Genomic DNA, 20,000 nt, shown 5'->3' on the forward strand with positions numbered 1-20,000 from the left:
TTTTGTGCGGCCTGCAGTTCCGAGTCTTTCTCCTGGATCTGCTTCCGTAGCTCCTCCCGTTCCTTCACGCCCGCCACCCAGTCTTGTGCCGCCTGGTCCAGCCTTTCCCGCTCGGACAGAGGCGCGTCCTGCCCCGCCGAAGGCTCTCCCGCGTGCCCGTTCGTCAGGTCTGCTGACATTTTTTTTCCAGCAGGGCGGTGTATCCACAACAGGCAATATGTTTTCTGTATCAGTAATCTTCCGTTCAGTGCTCACGTCACACTCCAATGTGCTGAGACCTAAGACTTACCTCCTAAGAATGGAGGCGACTACAGTCTTGCCGGACTAGACTCAGTCCACTGCTACCTCTGTACAGATAACAAGAGCCGCTGGAACAGTCTTCACAGATGAGCACAGGTGACAATTACTAGTATTTAATCCACCAACGAATCAGGACACAGAGTATCTGAAACGGCCAGAACAGATAGATTAGTTAGTACAGCCTGATTCAATGCCAGAGGAAATGTGTCTCAGTGTCTACAATACGCCGACAGGTGTGTCTGTATCAGTACAGCAGCTGACCTGTGACCCGCGTGCGTCAATGCTGATGTGGGATATATGATATCGGTTAAACATTACCTTTTTATATCTGAGAAATCCAGAGAGTGTATGATAACAACCCGGTGTGACTAGCAAAGTAACAGTCATCCCTTGAATCGCCGGACTGCGTATACAAACGGTCCAAGCTCAGCCCTGATTTTTCCAATTTGTGTAGGGCAATGTTTACATCTGCAGGGAAATGTTGTGAAATTGACTGATAAATTTTCTCTTACAGACTCTCGCAGTGCTATTGGAAATATTCAGGCGGCCACTACTTTGGTAATCGTGGCTGGTTTTATGCGATGGTTGTGAAGTTGTTAGCTTCCGCAGGATGTTTTGATATTTGTACACAGCCTGCGTTGGCTAAGGATTGACCGGTGTGACGCGACCCAGTCGTACTGTGATTCTACCGCGTCAACCCTTCCTGTTGTTCTCTAACTCTCCACGTGGAAGTAATGAAAACGAAAACGTACAATTAATAAATGCCATGGCGTATGTGGCAAGTAAGGTGGAAAATATTTGCCTGTTAGGTTTAACGATAGACAGTGACGATGATACTGGATATTGTCATCTTAACGTCTGGATGAACATTTAAGTTAACTGTACGCGATTTTCCAGCGTGCTTTTGTTGTATTTCGCTGTTTAGTTGGACCCGACCTTTTTACCTTTCAGTCCAACTGACCCGATATTTAAACCTGTCTCCATCATAATGTGTGTGTCATCCATGTGGAAACGCTGTGTTGTATATCATTGCTTTGTTCAATTTGACTCTTTTACGACCAGCTCAGTTTTATGTCAGCTAATCTATGGTGTGTAATACGTCTTGTTCTTGAGCATGCACGAAAACTGTCGGTTTGGTGCTTAAACATATATTTATGTCAAGACTATTCAGGCTAATGGTCAGTGTGACCCATACATGAACCTTATACCAGTACCCCATTTTAGGGTGCGACAAGTTGTATGTTCATACATCTTTCTTTGGCTTCTGTAAAGGAAATTCTTCGTGATAACTGCATATTATGCATAGATTTTAATCGAATATGTCTTAATACATGTATTGTGTTCGCCTATGTTTTTTCATGTCATTGTTTTAAATGCTCTATATACTGTAATAAGGACGAAATTCGGGTATTCGCCCGCGAGAGCCTTACTGAATAAAATTTGATTTGATTTGATTTGATTTGATGGAGCAATGGAGTTCTTTTGTAAAGCAGAATCTGTGTGACCGACGGTAAATCTTACTATCGATCTCGAATCGTACGCGTATAACTCAAATGAGGTGTTCTCCTTAGTGACCCCCGCTGTCGCTTTCGGTCTTCCTCCTTCTGGAGGAAACGCTGGTACAAATCAACCTACTGTACCCTGGTTCCCAGTGTCTTACAGTGAGCCCCCATTCTTAAAGCCGATCCTGCCTTGCGTGTTGAATCACAGGCACATAAGTCTGCAGTTTTGTCTAAAGACTAGTTTATTTGTTATCAGTGATCTTGCTGCGGACTGCGAAGGACGGTACCCGCATGTCGCGTGCGTATATTAAATACCTACTGACATGTCTTTAATCACAGCTACTGCAGGTCCGTGTTTCCTTCTTGATTTTTGTATGTTCGGATTGAACTCGAATAACTGCGATGATGTATTATTTTTCTCCTCGAGGTTACCAAAGATGATACAATAACCACACTAACCTAGTTATGGACAGCCTAACTTGTTGGTGCGTTGCTAGGTAACAGTGACCCACGCAGTCGCCAGTGCTCAGCCTCTGGACAGTTTGATCTGACATAATTAACGTTACAAACATAGTCGGAAAAGTATGTCTACAAGCTGCTTCAGATCGGGCATCATTCCATATAGTGGCAATGATCGATATCATGCATGATATATCCGCTGGTATCCAAAGAACCTTGTCCACTTTTCGACACTAGTTTGATTATGTTACAGCAGGAATGTAAAAGTATTCCGAAGGAAACAAACTGTCAGAAGTTGTTTCCTTCTTGACATTCAAGTTAAGGCTTAGTCCTTCCGCCTCACAGGTCGCACGTTCGTTTTGCCCAAATAGTATTTGTGTTTGTGAACAATACAAGACCTGCAGGTCAACTTTGTTACATACATACAAAGTTGTGTAATAACTAAGTCGAGCTTAACATCTATTATTCCGCTAAATCACAGTTAACTCCGCGTGCAGAAGACAGTAATCCTATACCAGGCACCACAATCCTGACTAAGTCTCCACGTCTTATCATTGTCAAAGGAAAACTTCCCCTTCACTAAAATTTGATTGATTACATGGTCAACACTGACTGAGAATAAGATTGTGGGCGGACGTGGTATGAGGACGAACTTCAGCAGGCGACGAAGTTTGCGCTCTTTAGTTGTTCAGATATCGGGTTCGGGAACACAGGAGCAGAGGGCGCCCGTGGTTCCCAAATCTGGCTCATTTTTCAAAGTTGCATTATTGTATTATCTAACGTTTTAGAATTGATTTGGCCCAAATAAACGTGATTCCTTCATTTTAGACAAGACGTCTTCTCCAGAAAGAGTTAATTTGCTTTGGATACGCTCCTATCAATGAATGCCCTTACAAGTTTCCGGTAACAAACCTACTGAGGCATGTATCAAAGGTTTCTAGGCTAGGGTGGAAGGTAGCAACTAACCGTTTAAACCAGATATTATAGTTTAGACCAGATATTCTGATTGTTGCTATAAGGCTAAAGTTTAGGGGAGGGCAGTTACTGTTATGTGCAGCAATATGAACCACCAATCTGGTGATTTATAACTGATAATTTATATTATATAGATACCGGTAGCTCCTTAATGTACTCCAGTCCCTGGGGGCTCGGAATGGGGGTTCACATACCGATGGTACTGGAACAGCGTGGCTGTCTTGTGGATACAATATCCCACTTACTGTAGAGACTTACCGACTAATAAAAACTGTCCTTTAATTTAGACCCATGGTAGAGGGCGACCGACCACAGTAACAGACCCATGTCACAGCGCGACCAGAGTAATATCAACTGTTTGCTGCAGCTGCTAAAGCCATGAACCCCACACAACATGACAACAAGGAAACGCGTGGACAAATCTGTTCAGTCATGCAAGCATGGGAAATGTTACATGCGAGTCTGTTGTCATATTCTATAGAATCCAACAATAACAACAGTCACCAACGAAAGATTTAAGAGATTTAAGTCACCACAGGGCCACCTGTTCGACCTGTACGATAAACACCCTCCTCACCTGTAACCAGGTGTGTATATACAGCTGAGGTAACGATGATACAGAGAGAGCAGACCTACCTTGTTTTTCGCCGCCACGTTTGATTCTCTGACAGAAGACACACGGTATCCGTTGTTGTTCGAGGAAGCAGGAGTCAGAACTTCCCGTGATCGCCCGGCGGTAAACAAACGTGTAAACTGGCGCGCATTGTCTGTGTGAACGATGTGCCCGCCCTGGTGACGGAGTCATATGTAAATGTTGCCCTGACAGGTGAGGCCGAAACAAAATAATGCATTGTTCTTCGTGCCCCTTACTACAACTTTTGTGATTTCAATATTTCGGTACAAACTTTTCGCATCACCAATGAAACCCTCGTGACAAATAAACCCATTTCCTGAAACATCTGCAATGATGAACACCAGTTCTGGGAGTCGACGAAGCGCCTTAAAAGTACTTTTTTTATTAAAGCGTTTTGGTCCTTGTTTTGGTCAAGAACTTGCAATGCCACAGTGAAACTTTCAGCACCATAGATATGATGTGTCACATCTCAAGGTGGTTTGACTCGTATCCTGGACGAGCATTGCATGATGTAGCCCCACAGACAGGCAGTGCTGTACGAGCACGTACCAATACTAAGGACTGATTTGTATTTTTGGAAACAAATCACAGATGTTGTCAGAGATGACGAACACCACAAAACTGCGGTAACTGGTCAGACTGGCACGACCCATGGCCAGGGGGCGCACGGTAATTACATGTTCACCCGACCTGAAAACGACGTCACATTGTCTTCAGATCAAATTATCAATGCTTCAAATCATCCCTTTCTTATCAATTCATGAACACAAAAGATTGGCATCAATGTGGTATGGCCACAGATGAACCATTAAGTACTAGTGTTTTGTTAATACATGGCTATTCCCATGAGCAGGAGTTGGAGCAAGATGTTTCTTTCCTTGGGAAGTTGCCAAAGATTTTACGTCATACCCTTTGAAAACCAAACGCTCCCCTTAAGTTTTGTAATCACGTTACAGTTGTAACGGTTGTTTGTAAGCAACAGCTAATAAATACTCAAGGCAACAAAATAGAATGTAGTGTTGGTCATTTGGTTTGTTGTCAACTTCTGAGTCACTTGTGTAAACAGGACGTTTTCTGAGTAACGTAATGGACGAAGTGGCGCAATGGGTGCGTTCATAGCAGGTTTATTTCAATATCACCATGGAGACGATTGCAACATGATATGTTGAACATCCATATCAATAATAAGATTAAAAGACAACAAATGCGAAACGGTGCATACTTTACTGTCCAAAATAGCTTAGGCCGTGTTCAAGGCCGTGTTTAAGGCCGTGTCTATACGGAATCACCCAAACCGCGATTCGGGTGACTCACATTCCTCACATCTGGTCCACGTGCCACACAATCCTTTCAAACCGTGTCCGATCACAATTCGCTCGAGCTACATTTATTGTTGTTTGATGAAAACACGCAAGGTAGCGTGTTATTAATGTCAGAGGTCAACGACCTGCTTGCTGGTGCCCCCCTCCCAGCGTATCTCGGCCGAATGCCGACGTGGTCCCGCCAGAGGCAGTGAAGCTCGCCCTAGAACGGACACATTATTTGACCATTACTGCTCTTTAAGTTGCTGCCACGTAAAAGTTGGTATTGCATATAAATAAAGAAATATCACCCCGCAATCCATGACCAGGCGAAGTTACATTGAAATCACATTGCGTTCAGACGCAAATCGCGATGCGGGAAAACCGATTCGAAACCACCTCTACAAGTGGTTTGGGATCGAGGCGCTTTCAATGTGATTTGGAGCGTTCAGATGGAGCCACTTGAAACCGGCTTCGGGGTAAACCACATGTAAAGCGCCTTGGGTGTCTTCACTTAAACACGGCCTAAGACCGTTTTTGTCCAGAAGGCACGTGAATTTACTCCCACGCATAACTCCAGGCGCATTATATCACCATGGCAACGTCAGTTTCCATGTTCCATTGGTGGAAGCAGCTATTGTAGCAACTAGTAATCCTATCATTTTCACCATAACACTTCCTGTAATGACAGCAATGACGTCATCGTTCCTCTCTGAGCTAAAGAGATGATGAAAGAATAATTGGCCTCCAGATGATCAACAGCGAAATAATGGCGGCTTTTACTCATGCAGGAAAAATATACAAGTGATTCAGACCGAAAGCCTTCCTGCAGTTTCTGCTGCTCTGAGGCGACAATGGACCGTACAGGTATATCAATGCGGCTTGGACAGTCAAATGACAACGATATACCGTTTTATGAGACTTTTTAATCGTTCTGTCTGTGCAAATCAAATATCATACGGCTCCGTCGTGATATGAGTTTTGTTCCAACATTAAAACAAATCGCAACAGTGTATATGGACAATCTGACGCTAAACCTCAGGCTTTGATATTTCGTCATCGAAAAAGAGCCGCCGTGCGGACATGTCTCAAAGTGCAGGTAAGTTACGGCAAACAGGAAGAAATTGTACAGAACTAGCTTTAGTATCAGTTCCGACTTCCTCATGTTTACAATACAAACAGTTCTATTAAAAGTGAAAACGATACAACTTGCATGACCAATCACATCCCCAAGACCAGTTTCCTGGAAGGCGGTACGTGAAGGATTCCTTCCCGGGAAGCCGCCAATCATCATGACTGAACAACGTCTACAGACTTTCGTTCTACTGAAATAACAGACTTCTGTAATAAGGCATGATTCACGTGGAGATGGAAACGGCCATCATTAATTGCGACATGGTTTACAGAATCAGTGATTTGCACAGAAAATATTAGTAGCCACCGTCTCAATAAAGTTATTCTATACTAGTATCGTGACGAAATCAGCTATCATCATGTTCGCTGTATTAGCTGCGTATATAGGCAGTGTGTTTGTGGTATCAAGCTAACGTCTTATTCCCAGTAAACATGTAACTGTTATAACGCTAATCCCGCGATTCCTGTTTGGATGGTCAAACGTTCGTCATTTCATTACATTACATAGGGCCAATTCAAATTACATTTCGGCTCGGTTCACCTCATATTTCCTTCCATGTTCTTCCCGACAGCAAAATTGATCTAGAGGACTTCTTGTGTGTGGATCAAATGTGGTTAGAAGGACGGTTTGAACAGAAAACGTGGAATAGAAACCACGCATGCGTATATCTGATTTCGATATTACTTTGGCTAAAAACAATTCCAAACTGTAACAAAACACTAACAAAACACCAACTGCGGACTATACATTGTTCTAGCTTCATATAAGAAAATTCATCTAGTTTCATTTCTTGTGATAATAGATTTCTATAACGACACAACGTCATGAAACTGAAATATGAATATGTTTGAACGTATGATTATGACATAAACAGCTGGAGACGCGGAGGCTTCTCTCAGCCTTATACACTAGTATGTAACGCTAGCATGATATATTAAACTCACACCGTTTTAGTCGATGTTAACTTTAAGTATAACATGTACTTTTCACGCTTCACATCAGACGAAACACAAACCTCACTCGATATGATGAGCAAAGGTATTAGCAGTTTGTTTGTTCGTTAGTTCGATGACGTGACTCGGAGAGGGGCATGATTGGCTGGTGCAGAAGGTCATGTGTCACGTTTCCCAGAGAAACACCCCTGCCATCCAGTACCGATGGAGACCTTTCCATGGATAAGTAGTTATCCACGTCATACATCATTGCAAATGCGCCTTCTCCAGAGTAGGCACCCCCTGTCCCCCGGGAGCCGCTTGGGGGAAGCCCCCTCCGTCATGGGTCACTCCGCCGCCTGACGAGACAGGGGGCGTCCCCTCTCCGTGGTGGGTGGTCATGTGACTTGAAAGCACCTGTTTCAGACGCTCTCGTTCCCGGCGTAGCCTGCTGATGTTGGCTCGCAGACTTTGGTTCCTATTTTCAAGCTGAAGTGTTTCCTGTGAACGAAAGTAAGAAAATATTTTAAACAACAGTATTTAGCACCGCTGTTCAAATCGCTAGTAGGCTTACCAAACACCTACAGCTGATGTATACATGTTTCATGAACGTCAAAGGAATATGCTTGGTACATCTGTTTCTATAAAGAGACGAACTTTAGGCATTTCTGTAGTTTTACCTTTCGAAGGAACTCTGCCCGTTCCCTCCGCCTCTCCCTACACCGGGCGGCTGCCAGTCGATTCCGTTCCCGCCGTCTCAGGGCTCGTGGGTCCTCCTCAGCAGACATCTGCATGGGCAGAGGCCGAGAGGTCACTGCACTTTCTTTGTACGGAGTGTGGCTGGCTATTCCTGCCTAAGACCATGAGCAACGCACAATAACGTTCAAATTAAGTACTAAAATGCTGACAATAATCATAGTGTTCGAGATTCACAAAACGTAGTACATAATTGCACCACAGTAGTACCTAATTTTTTTTTCAAACAGGCTTGTCTGAAAAGCAGCTACATGACGTTTCGGGTGGTCAATGGTACTAGAGAAGGAATTGAAAGTTTGAACGCCTTACCAATCAGTAGCGTTTCTGAGACAAAATTTCATATTATGTCCAACGCTTAATTGCAGAGAGGCTATAACTATGGTTGCGGAGGTTTAAAATGTCCGTAAAACTACGACAAAACAAATATCATTGGTAAGGTCGGATGGCAAGGGGCAATATAGTAACATTACTAACTAGTCAAGACAGCCCTGTGGTGTAAAATACGGATAGCACAATGTTTTTTCGGTGAACCGGAATAGCGATTCGTTTAGTAAGTTCGGAACTTTTTCCAGTGTAAAATACTAAGTAAATCATCGCTACCAATAACGTTACGCACGTTTCTATCAAAATCTTATCAGTAAAAGTGATCTGGGAGAGCAAACTGACTGACCGCAACTTCCGATAGGTTTGCTGCCAAAATCCTTTACATGATTTACCGCTCAATATTCTTTGTTGAGGAAAGTGCTCGAGGCGGATTCAATGGCATCTGTGGCACATCGATGACATAATCACCAAAGTTTCGATGGCCTTTAGAAAAGCGGCTTCTTGGAAGCTAAATGCTATCGTTGTGAAACTTTGGACGAGAGTCTGTGTGGGGGTTTACAGGTTCTCACTTTCGGCTCCAATATCAGTACTTCACCTGTTGTGCCGACGCCAGGTCTTGCAGGAGCTTGAAGTTCGGTAGGTCTGTAGATCCCGCGCAGGCAGGGGGCTGGTGGGCGGAGTTAGCGCACCTGTGGGGCTCCTCACTACACCTGCCTCTGTCGCCAGATGTGAGGGCCATCTTTTCTCCACCATTGACAGCGTCTCTAAAGAAAGCGAAACTATTTTCTAGCCAGCTATCGGACAGCTCTATCGTACATTGAATTCATGCTGGTGAAGACGACAGTTGTTAGCTAACTCAAGTGCAGCACATAATGTTGTCTCCCGTCGTGTTCTCGAAAACGAAACCTTACCTCTGGGTACGTACCAACCTGACAGGTACGGGCCGACCAGAGGGCTACGTCATCAGCAAACACACACACACACACACCCTCACTTAGTGTGTCAAATGTCACAGGCTACAACATGTAACAGCACGTTCCAACTTGCCCTGATCTACGAGCGTAGGGGAAGGTTAGGGGCAGGATGTCATTTGATTAGACCAGCAGCCATGTAGGCCCCCGTTACTAGTTCTTAGCACTCGAAATTTCTAACACAGAAATGATCAACGAACTACGTGTATCCACAGTATATATGTATATGTCGCTGCACCTTTGCAACCATTCGCAGGCGGCGCTGATTAAATGATTCAGGCTCGCATGATTACAGATTTATGCAAGACGATGTGTTAGACTGTGGTCTTACATAAAATACTTGTGTCGATGGTAGTCTTTGAATAGAGCCGTTTGAGAACAACACACAACAACAACAACACAAATCGAATGAGCAAAATGACACGTCCAAACTAGCTTTTACCAATCCCCACAGACTGAGGACATATCATAGACCATGTAACGCGTTAGGAAGAACTTTATTGCACAAATGTACAAGGTACAACGCATGGCAACGACGACTGAACAAAGTACAATATATGTTTGTGTTATCGGACGCATACAATGAATATATATTGTTACGTACCAAATTAAATGACATCAGAGCTGAGATACCTTGACCTTGACCTAGGACCACCTAGCGTTTGCAAAGCACACATGCACACAGGAGAGGAACTGAAGCCTGGAAATGCTTGACGTGAGCTGCATGGATCCGTTCGCCGTTTTTATTCTGTACAGCTAGCTTCAATCGTGCTGCCAATCAATCTTTTTTGGACAGTGATCAATACATAGTGACCAATCAGCGCTGCCGTCGCTAGGCCAGGGTGACGCTTGGAAGTTTCGATCAGCCTCATCGATAAAAGACCGAAACAAACTCGCCCTCCCCTAACACAATGACACACGGGTCTCGGTTTCTTCTCAGTTCTATTCAACTATTCAGCTTATTCTAAATATAGACTCTTAATATCATTCATTTACAGTAAGTCAGCTCCCTTCTAAATGACTTGATTGATACGAATCTGAATGTTTGCATGAGACATCAGCAACATCAAAAACGGTAGTCCTTACAGGTTGTCCGATATGGCGGTCATTGTTCTTGTTAAACGATAATTTACTTTCGACATTTGCCACAAATCAAAAGGCACGCAGTATGTTATCATTGTTTGTCAATTTATTGCCAGTTGAGTCAAGACTTCACAAGACGTGAACAACCGTTCGTTTATGTTGCAACTTTAGTGTCAACACTTTCTAAATTTCTGCATTAAAACTAGCTCACGATGCGCATTATTCACATGTACATGTACATGTACATGTACTCGTACACCTGAGCTTACGGAGAGAGCTAACGTAAGACGCAGGCTCTTGCAGTGCACAACGAAAAGAGAACTAACATATATAACGAGTTTGCCATTAGCAGGCTACTATCCACAGCCATATCTAAACACTATGATTCCACTTTGCAGGTCTCCGGGTAGAACTTGCTCTCAGGACCTGCTCGTGACCAAGTACAAGCATATCCTTTGGGTAGTGGCAAAGGCAGTATTTAGCCAGGCAGCATACATTTGACAGACAAAAAGATATCTATACAAAAAAGAGATCCCGATAAAAACGGCTAAAACAGGCCAGAACTAAGCCGAAGCCCAAACCTCTGCTTGGAGAGTAGTGACCAAATGCAAGTGCACCGTACATCACCCACCCAATCCTGCCCACCTTGTTCACATATCATGCACACAATTCTGATAACACTAGACCGTTCACTTTGGTTTAAAAAATTGCTATATAAACACCATTATAAAACATGGTTAGTTCCGCAGAGGTCAGTGCCGGGCCAAGGACGTGTCCGTGGACTACTTTCTGGACAGAAAGTACCGATTCCACAGAACCAGTGGCTACATGTACGTCCGAGAAACCAACGGGCCAGGGGCCAGGGATGATTCAGCTTCCAAAATTACATTGGCCAGCGCGGACAGGGCAGTCACTTTCCATATATTTATTACATTTTCTTTAAAATCTCAATCATGCTCGTGTTTTCATAGCATCATTTTGATTCTTTGTATTCTATAGCTTCTGCCGTACACGTGTAGTGTAGTATGACCGTCCTTAATTCTCAATTCTACATATTTGATGCATTTTTAGCTGGAAAAGACGTGAAGATACTACTGAAATCAGCATTTATAACGTAGCCCTGTGGATCAATAATGGAAGTAGCCGAAATAAGAGGGTAGCTGGTGTGTTTTATCTTCAGTTCTCTTAAAACATTCTGCAAATTATCAGTTAAACTACTCTAAGGAAAATATTTCTTCTGTACATAAACCCTGTGGTATACCTATTCAGGAAATGTTCAACAAGGAAGAGGATCGACAAAGAAGACTAGGCATACTTCTGTAAAGGTGTGTTAACAATTCCTGTGCACTCCTGCTGAGGGTATTTGATAGTAATATTGCTAAGCTGTTACACAAACAGGAGAGTCCATTTATTCACGGGTTAATCATCCCACCTCGCTAGTAATTGAACAGGTATTGCTGATGTATGCGATACCGCGAGGGCAAGCAGAAGTCAAGATTTTACCAGCTTCCCCGGTTTTTCTGCGATTACTACAGGTCATCTCAGACCTCCTTCAAAAAGTGGAAATCAGAATGAAAACAGCAATTATTAACGTTGGGGTGTTTTACGCCCCCTCGCATGTATACAGCGTCCCTATAACTATGGCCAAGTATCCTCCGTGTAAAATACCAAGCTGTTTTCACGGCTTTGTGAGTCATAGGATGTTCAGCAACGCTGATCACGGGGTTCTTATGGTCAGTGAATCATCACCGCATGACCAGAAAAAACAGAGAAAAGTAGCGGCCAGACAAGATAACGTTGTAACTGTCTCATAATCATGGCGTAAGAACAAGAGATACGAAGATTTAGCTGATCTAAACCCCTTGTAACTCGTGATTTGTTTCGGGTGGGAGCTAATAACAGAGCACTGTTCAGACTTACCTTGAAAACTTGCAATTTTCGTGAAGTTGTCATGAATGTGCTGGTACAAAAGGAGGTCAATGCTAGTTTACTCAACGTCCAACAAAAAGAGCAGCTTTGTGGAACCAGCGACGAAATAAACAGTCCTGAGAAAACGATTCAACCAACTTTCAGACTTCCACAACGGGAAGTTTTCTCGGAGAACGCAGTCCTGTACTTCCGACTGTCCGTCCTGATCTATTTTTGGAACACCTTCGTCACGGAGTTTTCCCAGGCAGATGTCCACGAATCAGGAGTGCTTGAGAAAACTGGTGGCAGAAAAAGCTATCGTGTTAAGTCGTAATCTTTCCACTGATATTTTTCAGGTCGTGTTAAGTCGTAATCTTTCCACTGATATTTTTCAGGTCGTGTTAAGTCGTAATCTTTCCACTGATATTTTTCAGGTCGTGTTAAGTCGTAATCTTTCCACTGATATTTTTCAGGTCGTGTTAAGTCGTAATCTTTTCACTGAATGGATATGTTTCAGGTCAGAGACGAGAACAGCTGCAAAAGTTACTCAAGTCATGCAGTTTCTAACTCCTGTCCAGACTGACACTCGATAACTGGCAGACGAGCTCAGTTTACAACTAGAGTTCCACGATCTCATACCTTCGCCAAATTAGGTTTACCCTACGATTGGCGAGTTAATAATGTAAATAAGATCCTCATTTGCCAGAATTCATGATTCATGATAAATGTAATATATTCCACCTAATGACAGTCTTAGCAAAGAAGTCCATTCCAGCATTTTATGCAAATGAGGTCATTTTAATAATTTATTCTTAATGATGCTCACATTCTCTTAACTTCCAAATGCCCAGAGTATGAAATTTCCGTAGTTACCACTATGGAATTACATTATTTTCTCATTAATTATGTAAATTAGGTCTTCATTTACAAAATTGACATCTGCTGATGTCTCATTGACATATTCACACAGTCACAAATTTGATCAGTCCTATCTTGGAATGTAGTGGATTTTTTTAATTTCCCTAAAATTACACTAAATCATCATTTGCATAATTGTCATTTAATTATGTTCAGCATCCCTTAAGCTACCTCCATACCAAGCATCACGACGATTCCTCAATCGGTTCTCGAGTTATATTCCTTGAAACATTTTCAACAAATGCCCATGCAATTCCAGAACAGGCCGCTAGGGGGCCAAACTAACTCACTTCTTGAGCAAAAGAGCTATCTACCATGCAAAATTCGTGACCGTAGTATGTCCAGATCACGAGATATCATGAGATACATACCCAACGTCTACGTTTTTCTATAGAAAAAAACAGGATTATGTACTTTACATTTCCATCCAAATTCACCACCGTCGTCCTCTCAGATTCGGTAGAGGGTTACGACGGGGTATATAACCAGCTTACCAGTTCCAATAATCATATTTCTTCATATCCTTTGCGCCAACAAATTTTCAGCCCAGCAAACGCCTACGTTGACAAGTACCCGGGGCGCTTAAAATGCAGTTGCCAAGGAGACAAGAAAACATGTCAACACTAGCGTAAATGAGATTAGGCCGTGCGGGTGAAATTATCCCCAATCCTAATCAACGACTGTAAAATGATCACAGTTGCTTTGGAAAAGAAATATCCACCTTAGGGTTGCCAGTTCTTTTTTAGATCTTTTGTTTTTATTAAAAGGTTTCAAATCATGTACAGAAACTAATAAAATTCAAAATATTGTGCCAATACTCTTCAAGTAGATGTGGCCTCTGGTCGTTCTTTCAACTCGTTTTGTATGTCTTTCAAAAATGTCACGATTATTCACTGGTGTGGCTGGTGAATAAAATATCACTTCTTATACGTCGTATGACAAGAGCTCGAGCGAACATACCTGCTCTATGATCGCTGTACCAGCCGGTTTAGTCTAAACGAGTGTTGCGTGCACTTGGCGTGAGCTCCACCAACAAGCTACAACCCATTTCTATGCCTCAGCTGTAGGTCAGTTGACCCGATATAGGCTTTATCGGAGACATTTCGTAATTCAGCGTTTCTTTATTGGTGCTCACTCTGCCATGTTAAAACGTACTGAAAAATGTCATCTGTTTTCGAGGAACCAGGAAACTGTTGGAAAACAACGTGCAGTTCTTACTAAGTTTGTAAATAATAGAGCAGAAGTGTTAGATCAGGCCAATGCACAGCGTAGATCTGATGTTCAAGTAAGGATTTATCTTGTAATGTTTCTATTGTCATTACAGTAACTAGGTCTTTCCTTCATCACATGAAATACACGGAAGAGAAAACACACGTACTCAGGCTTTCACATATGGTACGGTCTCATTTCCTGTTTCTTACCGTTTTTCCTGGAAATCGCATCAGGGTCAGCATCATGCATTCGGTCGTTATTTGAACAACGGTCAGCAGCACAGCAATAATGGTAATGCATACCATGAACACGAGAACTGGGAAAGCTGCTTCATTGTTCATACATTATTGCCGATTGCCGAATTTATCGCTTCAAATAGATACACTAATTTATTTCCTGACAGAATGAGCTCTGTATACTCTTGAAACGAGCAGGGGACAAAGCAGAGCTCATGGAAAGATTCTTCCTAGCGACCTCTAGCGGGTCAATTAGATGTGGTAACTATGACAGCTCATGGTTCAGTGTTGAACCTCATCAATGAAACGCTTGGTTACCAGCGTTGGTAGTTTCCGCCCGATTAGACAGTGATTGATACCAACCGGTTAGTACCAGTACTAGTGGTGATTATAGGAGCAGAGGTAACTAACCAGGATGAGGCCAAAGTTACAGAAATCTTTGACCTATCCATGAACCTGTTGACTCACAAGTAATCTCGGCACAAATTATTCCTCTACGCACATCTACTTCAACCTCCGGACCGCGCCCATTACCTCATCTCTCCGATCCAAATACTTCACAAGCTTCATACACTTCTCTGAACACGCGCATTACAGGAAGCGACGTTACCTACGCTCAGGGATCTGGGTATCCTGTGCTCTCCAGATAGATATACGTTGTATACAGGGTATTCACTCTCCGAACACTGAGTGATGGTTTGTCATGTACACGTGACAGGAAGACTACTATCAGAAGACTTTTTTTCGCAAGTAAATGACAGTACCGAAGTGGCGGAAGACGAGTTGCTTCTGATGAAACTGCTCGCTTCATGATTCAGATGACATCTTCCATATTTGATTTATGATTCTGATTCCGAATAGAGAATCAAATCACAGGTCAGTGACCTGTTATGACGGGGTTTATTTTGGTTACAGCGTGTCTATTTAGAGTTGCTCCTTAGCTGCTGCCACGCTTAAAGAGTTCCCAATAACGACCCATAAAAAGAAGCCGGGTTCCCTTAGAAGTGTTATTTATTTCTTAGTACTTCAATTTCTATAAATTTAGAATCAAAGGAGGTTAAGCTCGTTCATGTCTATATTTTAAATACGCCTTGTGTGACAGACCTTTCCTTTACTTCATTTCCGGAAAATCTACGTTTCCGCCAGCGCTTCCTGAATATGGCAGTAAGAGGGATGCTCATAGGTGAGGATGGGTGTTATTAGTAGTAGTCATTTTCAGTGCAAAAGAAAAGAACTATAAAAAGTGAGGCTGCATCTTGCCGCGAATAGCACATAATTGGTGCGAAAACATTTAATCTATCGGGTTTATTGATTGATTGGTTGATTAATTGATTGATGGTACGAGAATAAATGTTTTGAGCTTTAGATATGTGCGTCTTCGAGTGTTGATTGTTAATCTGCCTGTGGCTGTGGTCTGCATCGATTTCAAGTGGATTTAAACGTATCCAAGGCTCATCCAATTGCCACACTCTTTTTTTCTGAACAAATCGGCTACATCGCATGCTCACGTCATTTCACAAGATGGGCCGTTACCATGGCAATTGCTTCCGGGCCGCCCCCACAAGCACGAGGGGGCCACGTCCGGCCATGATTCAAAAAGAGGTGACCCGCCTCCTGACGTAGGTTTCGACCAAAAATAACATTTCTGCTATTTCTGGACCGGTACTTTTCTTAATTGGCAAACTACAGACCACGATATTCACTTCAAGTATAAAAGAGACCACTGCTCGCTCAGGAGTTCTGAAAACATCCAGTCCTCCAGCTAAAGTCAACTTCCCTCTACCCCGACATGCGAGTTTCCCAGGTGCGCTTCAGGTAACCGAGCCGGCGTAGGTACAACTGCAGGGCAGCGGGTCCGCTGTGTCCACCTTCGCGAGTAGGAAGCCTCGACCATAGTCGTACTGACAGTCTGACAGGAGTTGTCTTAATTTGTGCCATCTATACAACATGAGGTGAGGACGGTTATCAAACCAATTCGTCTTATTACATTTATGTTCATTTTTTTACACCTTCAAAAAAATCTTGTGGCAATATTTGATATAAGGAATCAATAACTCGAATTTATTGAAATTTCATCTGCGCACGCAACTGCCAAAAGAAATGAACCGTCATTGCTCATTTCGTAAGGTGAAGCATGTAGTTAGTATTGCCCACGGTATGTATCATTGTTTATTATTGTTCTCACCCTGTTTTATTCCGTTATTTTCATGTTGTTAGTCTTCAGACGTCAGATTAAAGAACTAGCGAACTAATAGAGCAACTTTCTGATTGAATAGAAATCATTGCGCGATAAGATGGTTACGATTGTCAGTTATGTCGGTACAGATTATGAGCTAGATCTTGAGCCATGTGAGCTCCAACAATCCTAATATGATGTGGACATGTACGGGGCGCCAGTAAACCTATCAGTAAACAACACGCTTTCTGGTATATTAGTCATAAAAGCGCTTTATTCCAGGCAAGAGTTTGTAGACAGGCAATCAGACTTGCCCTTCATGCTGAACACCATCCACACACAGGCAAAAAGACCTGTCCCCGGTGCTGATCGCTTTACACGCAGGCAAATAGATCTGTCCCTGACGCTCAGCACTTTCCATACAGGCAAATAGACCTTTCCTGGCGCTGAACAATTTCCATACAGGCAAATAGACCTGTCCTTGGCGCTGAACGCTTTCCATCAAGGCAAACATACCTGTCCATGATGCTGAACACAAAACACGCATGCAAATAGATCTATCTCTGGTGTTGAACACTTTTTCATACAGGCAAATAGACCTGTCCATGGCGCGGCGCTGAACGCTTTCCGTACAGGCAAATAGACCTGTCTCTGACGCTGAACGCTTTCCATATAGGCAAATAGACCTGTCCCAGGTGCTGAACACTTTCCATACAGTCACTGGAGTATCAAAGTCGTTCTTGTCTCCTTAACTGTGGGCATCTCCCTGTGTGCATCCTTCCCTCAAAGCCTAAGCCCCCCCCCCCGCCGGGTAAGATGAAAATCCTAAATACGACCAGTTTGCCAAGACGACAGTTACCGAATACTCCCTGCTCTTTGACCAATACAAAGGCAGAAGACTGTTAAAACAGGTTCGTTTCATCAAAGGTCTGCCTGCTTGCGTAACGGTCTAATGTGGAGGAAATGTCATGATTTCCTGGGAAATTCGATCAAAGTCTTAGAAACGTGGATCTCCAACTGCACTATTTAGTCAATTCCCCTGACTAGGTCAGGTGGATAACTAAATCAGGAGATCGTTTAGTTCCACAAGACCTGGGTGATTACATCGGGTAGCTTATGTGTGAGCTTCCCTTCGATCTGTCCTCTTCTAACCAACAGCAACAGTATGTGGAATAGTTCTACCCAACTCCATCTGGCAATGTTTCAGACACTATTCTTGAATCAGGGGAAAGTTGAATCCTATATGGCCCGAACAAGGACTGACGTCCGCCAGGGCGCCTTTGTGTGTGTCTATTGCCTCCTAACCCTGTCTGGTGAGACATTATCAAAGACACGAAGCTGCCAATTGGGTTTATGTGATGTAATAAACAGCCTTTTATGCAGGACTTAAGCTCAGTAACTGTCATTAACAACCAACTTCCAGTATTTCCAGTTTGTGAATCAAGACAAATATTGATGTCACAGACAGATGCTTTTTCCACTATCTTCTTGAAAACCCTCCTACAACCCTTTACTGGGCTATTACGGGGGGGGGGGCGTTACACGGTTTACGGAAGGACGGCTGCCCGGCCATAAACGCCTCTACTGTCGGCGGCTGTACAACTCAGCCCATCCATTGCAAAACAATAAGATCTGAAACAATCTTTGTGCAGTGATCAGCCGAAATTTGAAGTCATGCCTAACCCTGGTTCTTTTTGGGGCAGGTTTACGGTATTTGTCATTAGATATGATTATGACTATATGTGATATTTCAGTATGAATATAAAGTGTAGTCTACAATTACACACTGTTATTGGCACAAATCAACGTCCGAGAACTTCGGAACTTCACGTCGTCTTAACTTCGGTCTTCAGCTGTTATCAATATATCCTATACATCTTGATCATTCACAAACGTACATAGAGACATATAGACAGCAAAACATACCTTCTCAGCGAAGGTAACAGTATCATTTCAGGCACGCGTCCTTTTGTCGCCAGAAAATTACTGTTAGTACTCATTGTTTTAGTCTGAAAACAGGTGACACATTTTTCGTATGAGGCAGACCGCACATACTTCTTGCATAAGCATCTCCAGTGCAGGCCGTTGGCAGCGTGACTTCCGTCACAGTCGTGTCATTAGTGCGGGTATCTAATCAAAGCAAGCAAAGGTGTGGATAAATCACATCAGGATATCATATTCACTCGGTTTCGTGCCGAGGCAATGATGGCCACAAGTCTACAGCAGTGTCAGAAAGAATCGGATTTGGCTATGTAAGTAGTAATACATGTAGTGGTAATTGCCGGCGCAATATTGCCATGGTGTTAAAAAGACGGGGACAACAGAAGCCTGGACATGAGTGGAGTTTGTCTGCCCAGGAGATGGCGTCAGGGACTGTGACGTCCAGCGGTGTGCGCCCGGGTGCCTCCTTCAAGCCCGGTCATCACAGGTGGGTGATGGAACAGCTATTTTCATACCCTGGAAGTGGCCAGAATCTGTAGCTTGAGCTGACTTGTTAGATATAAACGAATCGGCAGGCGGAAACTTTAGGGGTTGACTGATGAATCTTTTTTTTTTCTTCGACCTTTATTTAGCCTTGAAGGATTACACTTCGGCCATAGCCGCTTTTCAAGTGCTCAAGGTGGGAGAGGCCAGGGGTCCCGATAACACGAAGGGGCTGACGTGTCTCATGATGCTCAGTGATCTTCTTAATTTACACAGGACGTCTTTTACATGACAGCTCCAGTTCAAGTGATTATCAACATATACACCTAAATACTTATACACATTACCTATCTATCAGTAAATTTAACGCTCTATGTTACCGAAGTCAGAGTAAAGCCGAGAAAGAAAGCGGGCTCAATCGATACATTCTGTAGATGTGGCATAGGTACAATCAGGCTGCACATTTATAAAAATGAGTCCGTTTGCAAGCCTCAAAAAATAATTCTAACATCACCATGTACCAGGTAGGAAAGTCGACACGCCTTTCAATCAGTGTTGTTGCTAGGTGTCAGTATTAATATGCATATGATCATGGAATGCTCGGTTTACTATGTTCTGAAGTTCAAGTTGAATCAGGCCAAGTCGAAACGTCACAGAAATGACGCTCATCCAGGCTCACGTTCTGTAGTTGAGAGTCGATAAGACTTTTCAGACCGACGTTTGTGTGACGGATTCCGCCAGAGGAGACCTATGT

General features: G+C 43.1%; 2 protein-coding genes across 5 annotated transcripts in view; both read right to left on the reverse strand.

Annotated features, from left to right (window-relative positions):
* The window catches only part of LOC109471054 (uncharacterized protein DDB_G0283697-like), a 12,039-nt gene extending 8,003 nt beyond the window's left edge, over window positions 1–4,036 (reverse strand). The window contains exons 1-2 of one of the 2 annotated variants that reach the window (XM_019770240.1): window positions 3,873–4,036; window positions 12–445 (exon numbers count right to left, since the gene is read on the reverse strand). In XM_019770240.1, coding sequence (XP_019625799.1) covers window positions 12–179 — 168 coding nt within the window. In that variant the 5' untranslated portion in view covers window positions 180–445; window positions 3,873–4,036. The remainder of the gene's footprint in view (window positions 1–11; window positions 446–3,872) is intronic. The other variant, XM_019770239.1, reaches the window with a different exon arrangement.
* Window positions 4,037–6,030: 1,994 nt separating this feature from the next.
* On the reverse strand, window positions 6,031–14,236 carry LOC109470959 (fos-related antigen 1-like). 3 transcript variants are annotated; one of them, XM_019770057.1, is made up of 4 exons: window positions 14,159–14,236; window positions 8,914–9,082; window positions 7,919–8,026; window positions 6,031–7,739 (listed from the first exon to the last, which is right to left on the reverse strand). In XM_019770057.1, the coding sequence occupies exons 2-4, from the start codon at window positions 9,055–9,057 to the stop codon at window positions 7,506–7,508; spliced, it is 486 nt and encodes a 161-aa protein (XP_019625616.1). In that variant the 5' UTR covers window positions 9,058–9,082; window positions 14,159–14,236; the 3' UTR covers window positions 6,031–7,505. The 3 variants fall into 3 exon arrangements, with proteins under 3 accessions (XP_019625616.1, XP_019625614.1, XP_019625615.1); XM_019770055.1 differs by lacking the exon at window positions 14,159–14,236 and adding an exon at window positions 12,293–12,373; XM_019770056.1 differs by lacking the exon at window positions 14,159–14,236 and adding an exon at window positions 9,894–10,017.
* Between the last annotated feature and the right edge of the window lie 5,764 nt (window positions 14,237–20,000).

This window comes from Branchiostoma belcheri, unplaced genomic scaffold, assembly GCF_001625305.1.
Source record: "Branchiostoma belcheri isolate BF01 breed outbred unplaced genomic scaffold, Haploidv18h27 scaffold24, whole genome shotgun sequence".
Classification (NCBI taxonomy): domain Eukaryota; kingdom Metazoa; phylum Chordata; class Leptocardii; order Amphioxiformes; family Branchiostomatidae; genus Branchiostoma; species Branchiostoma belcheri.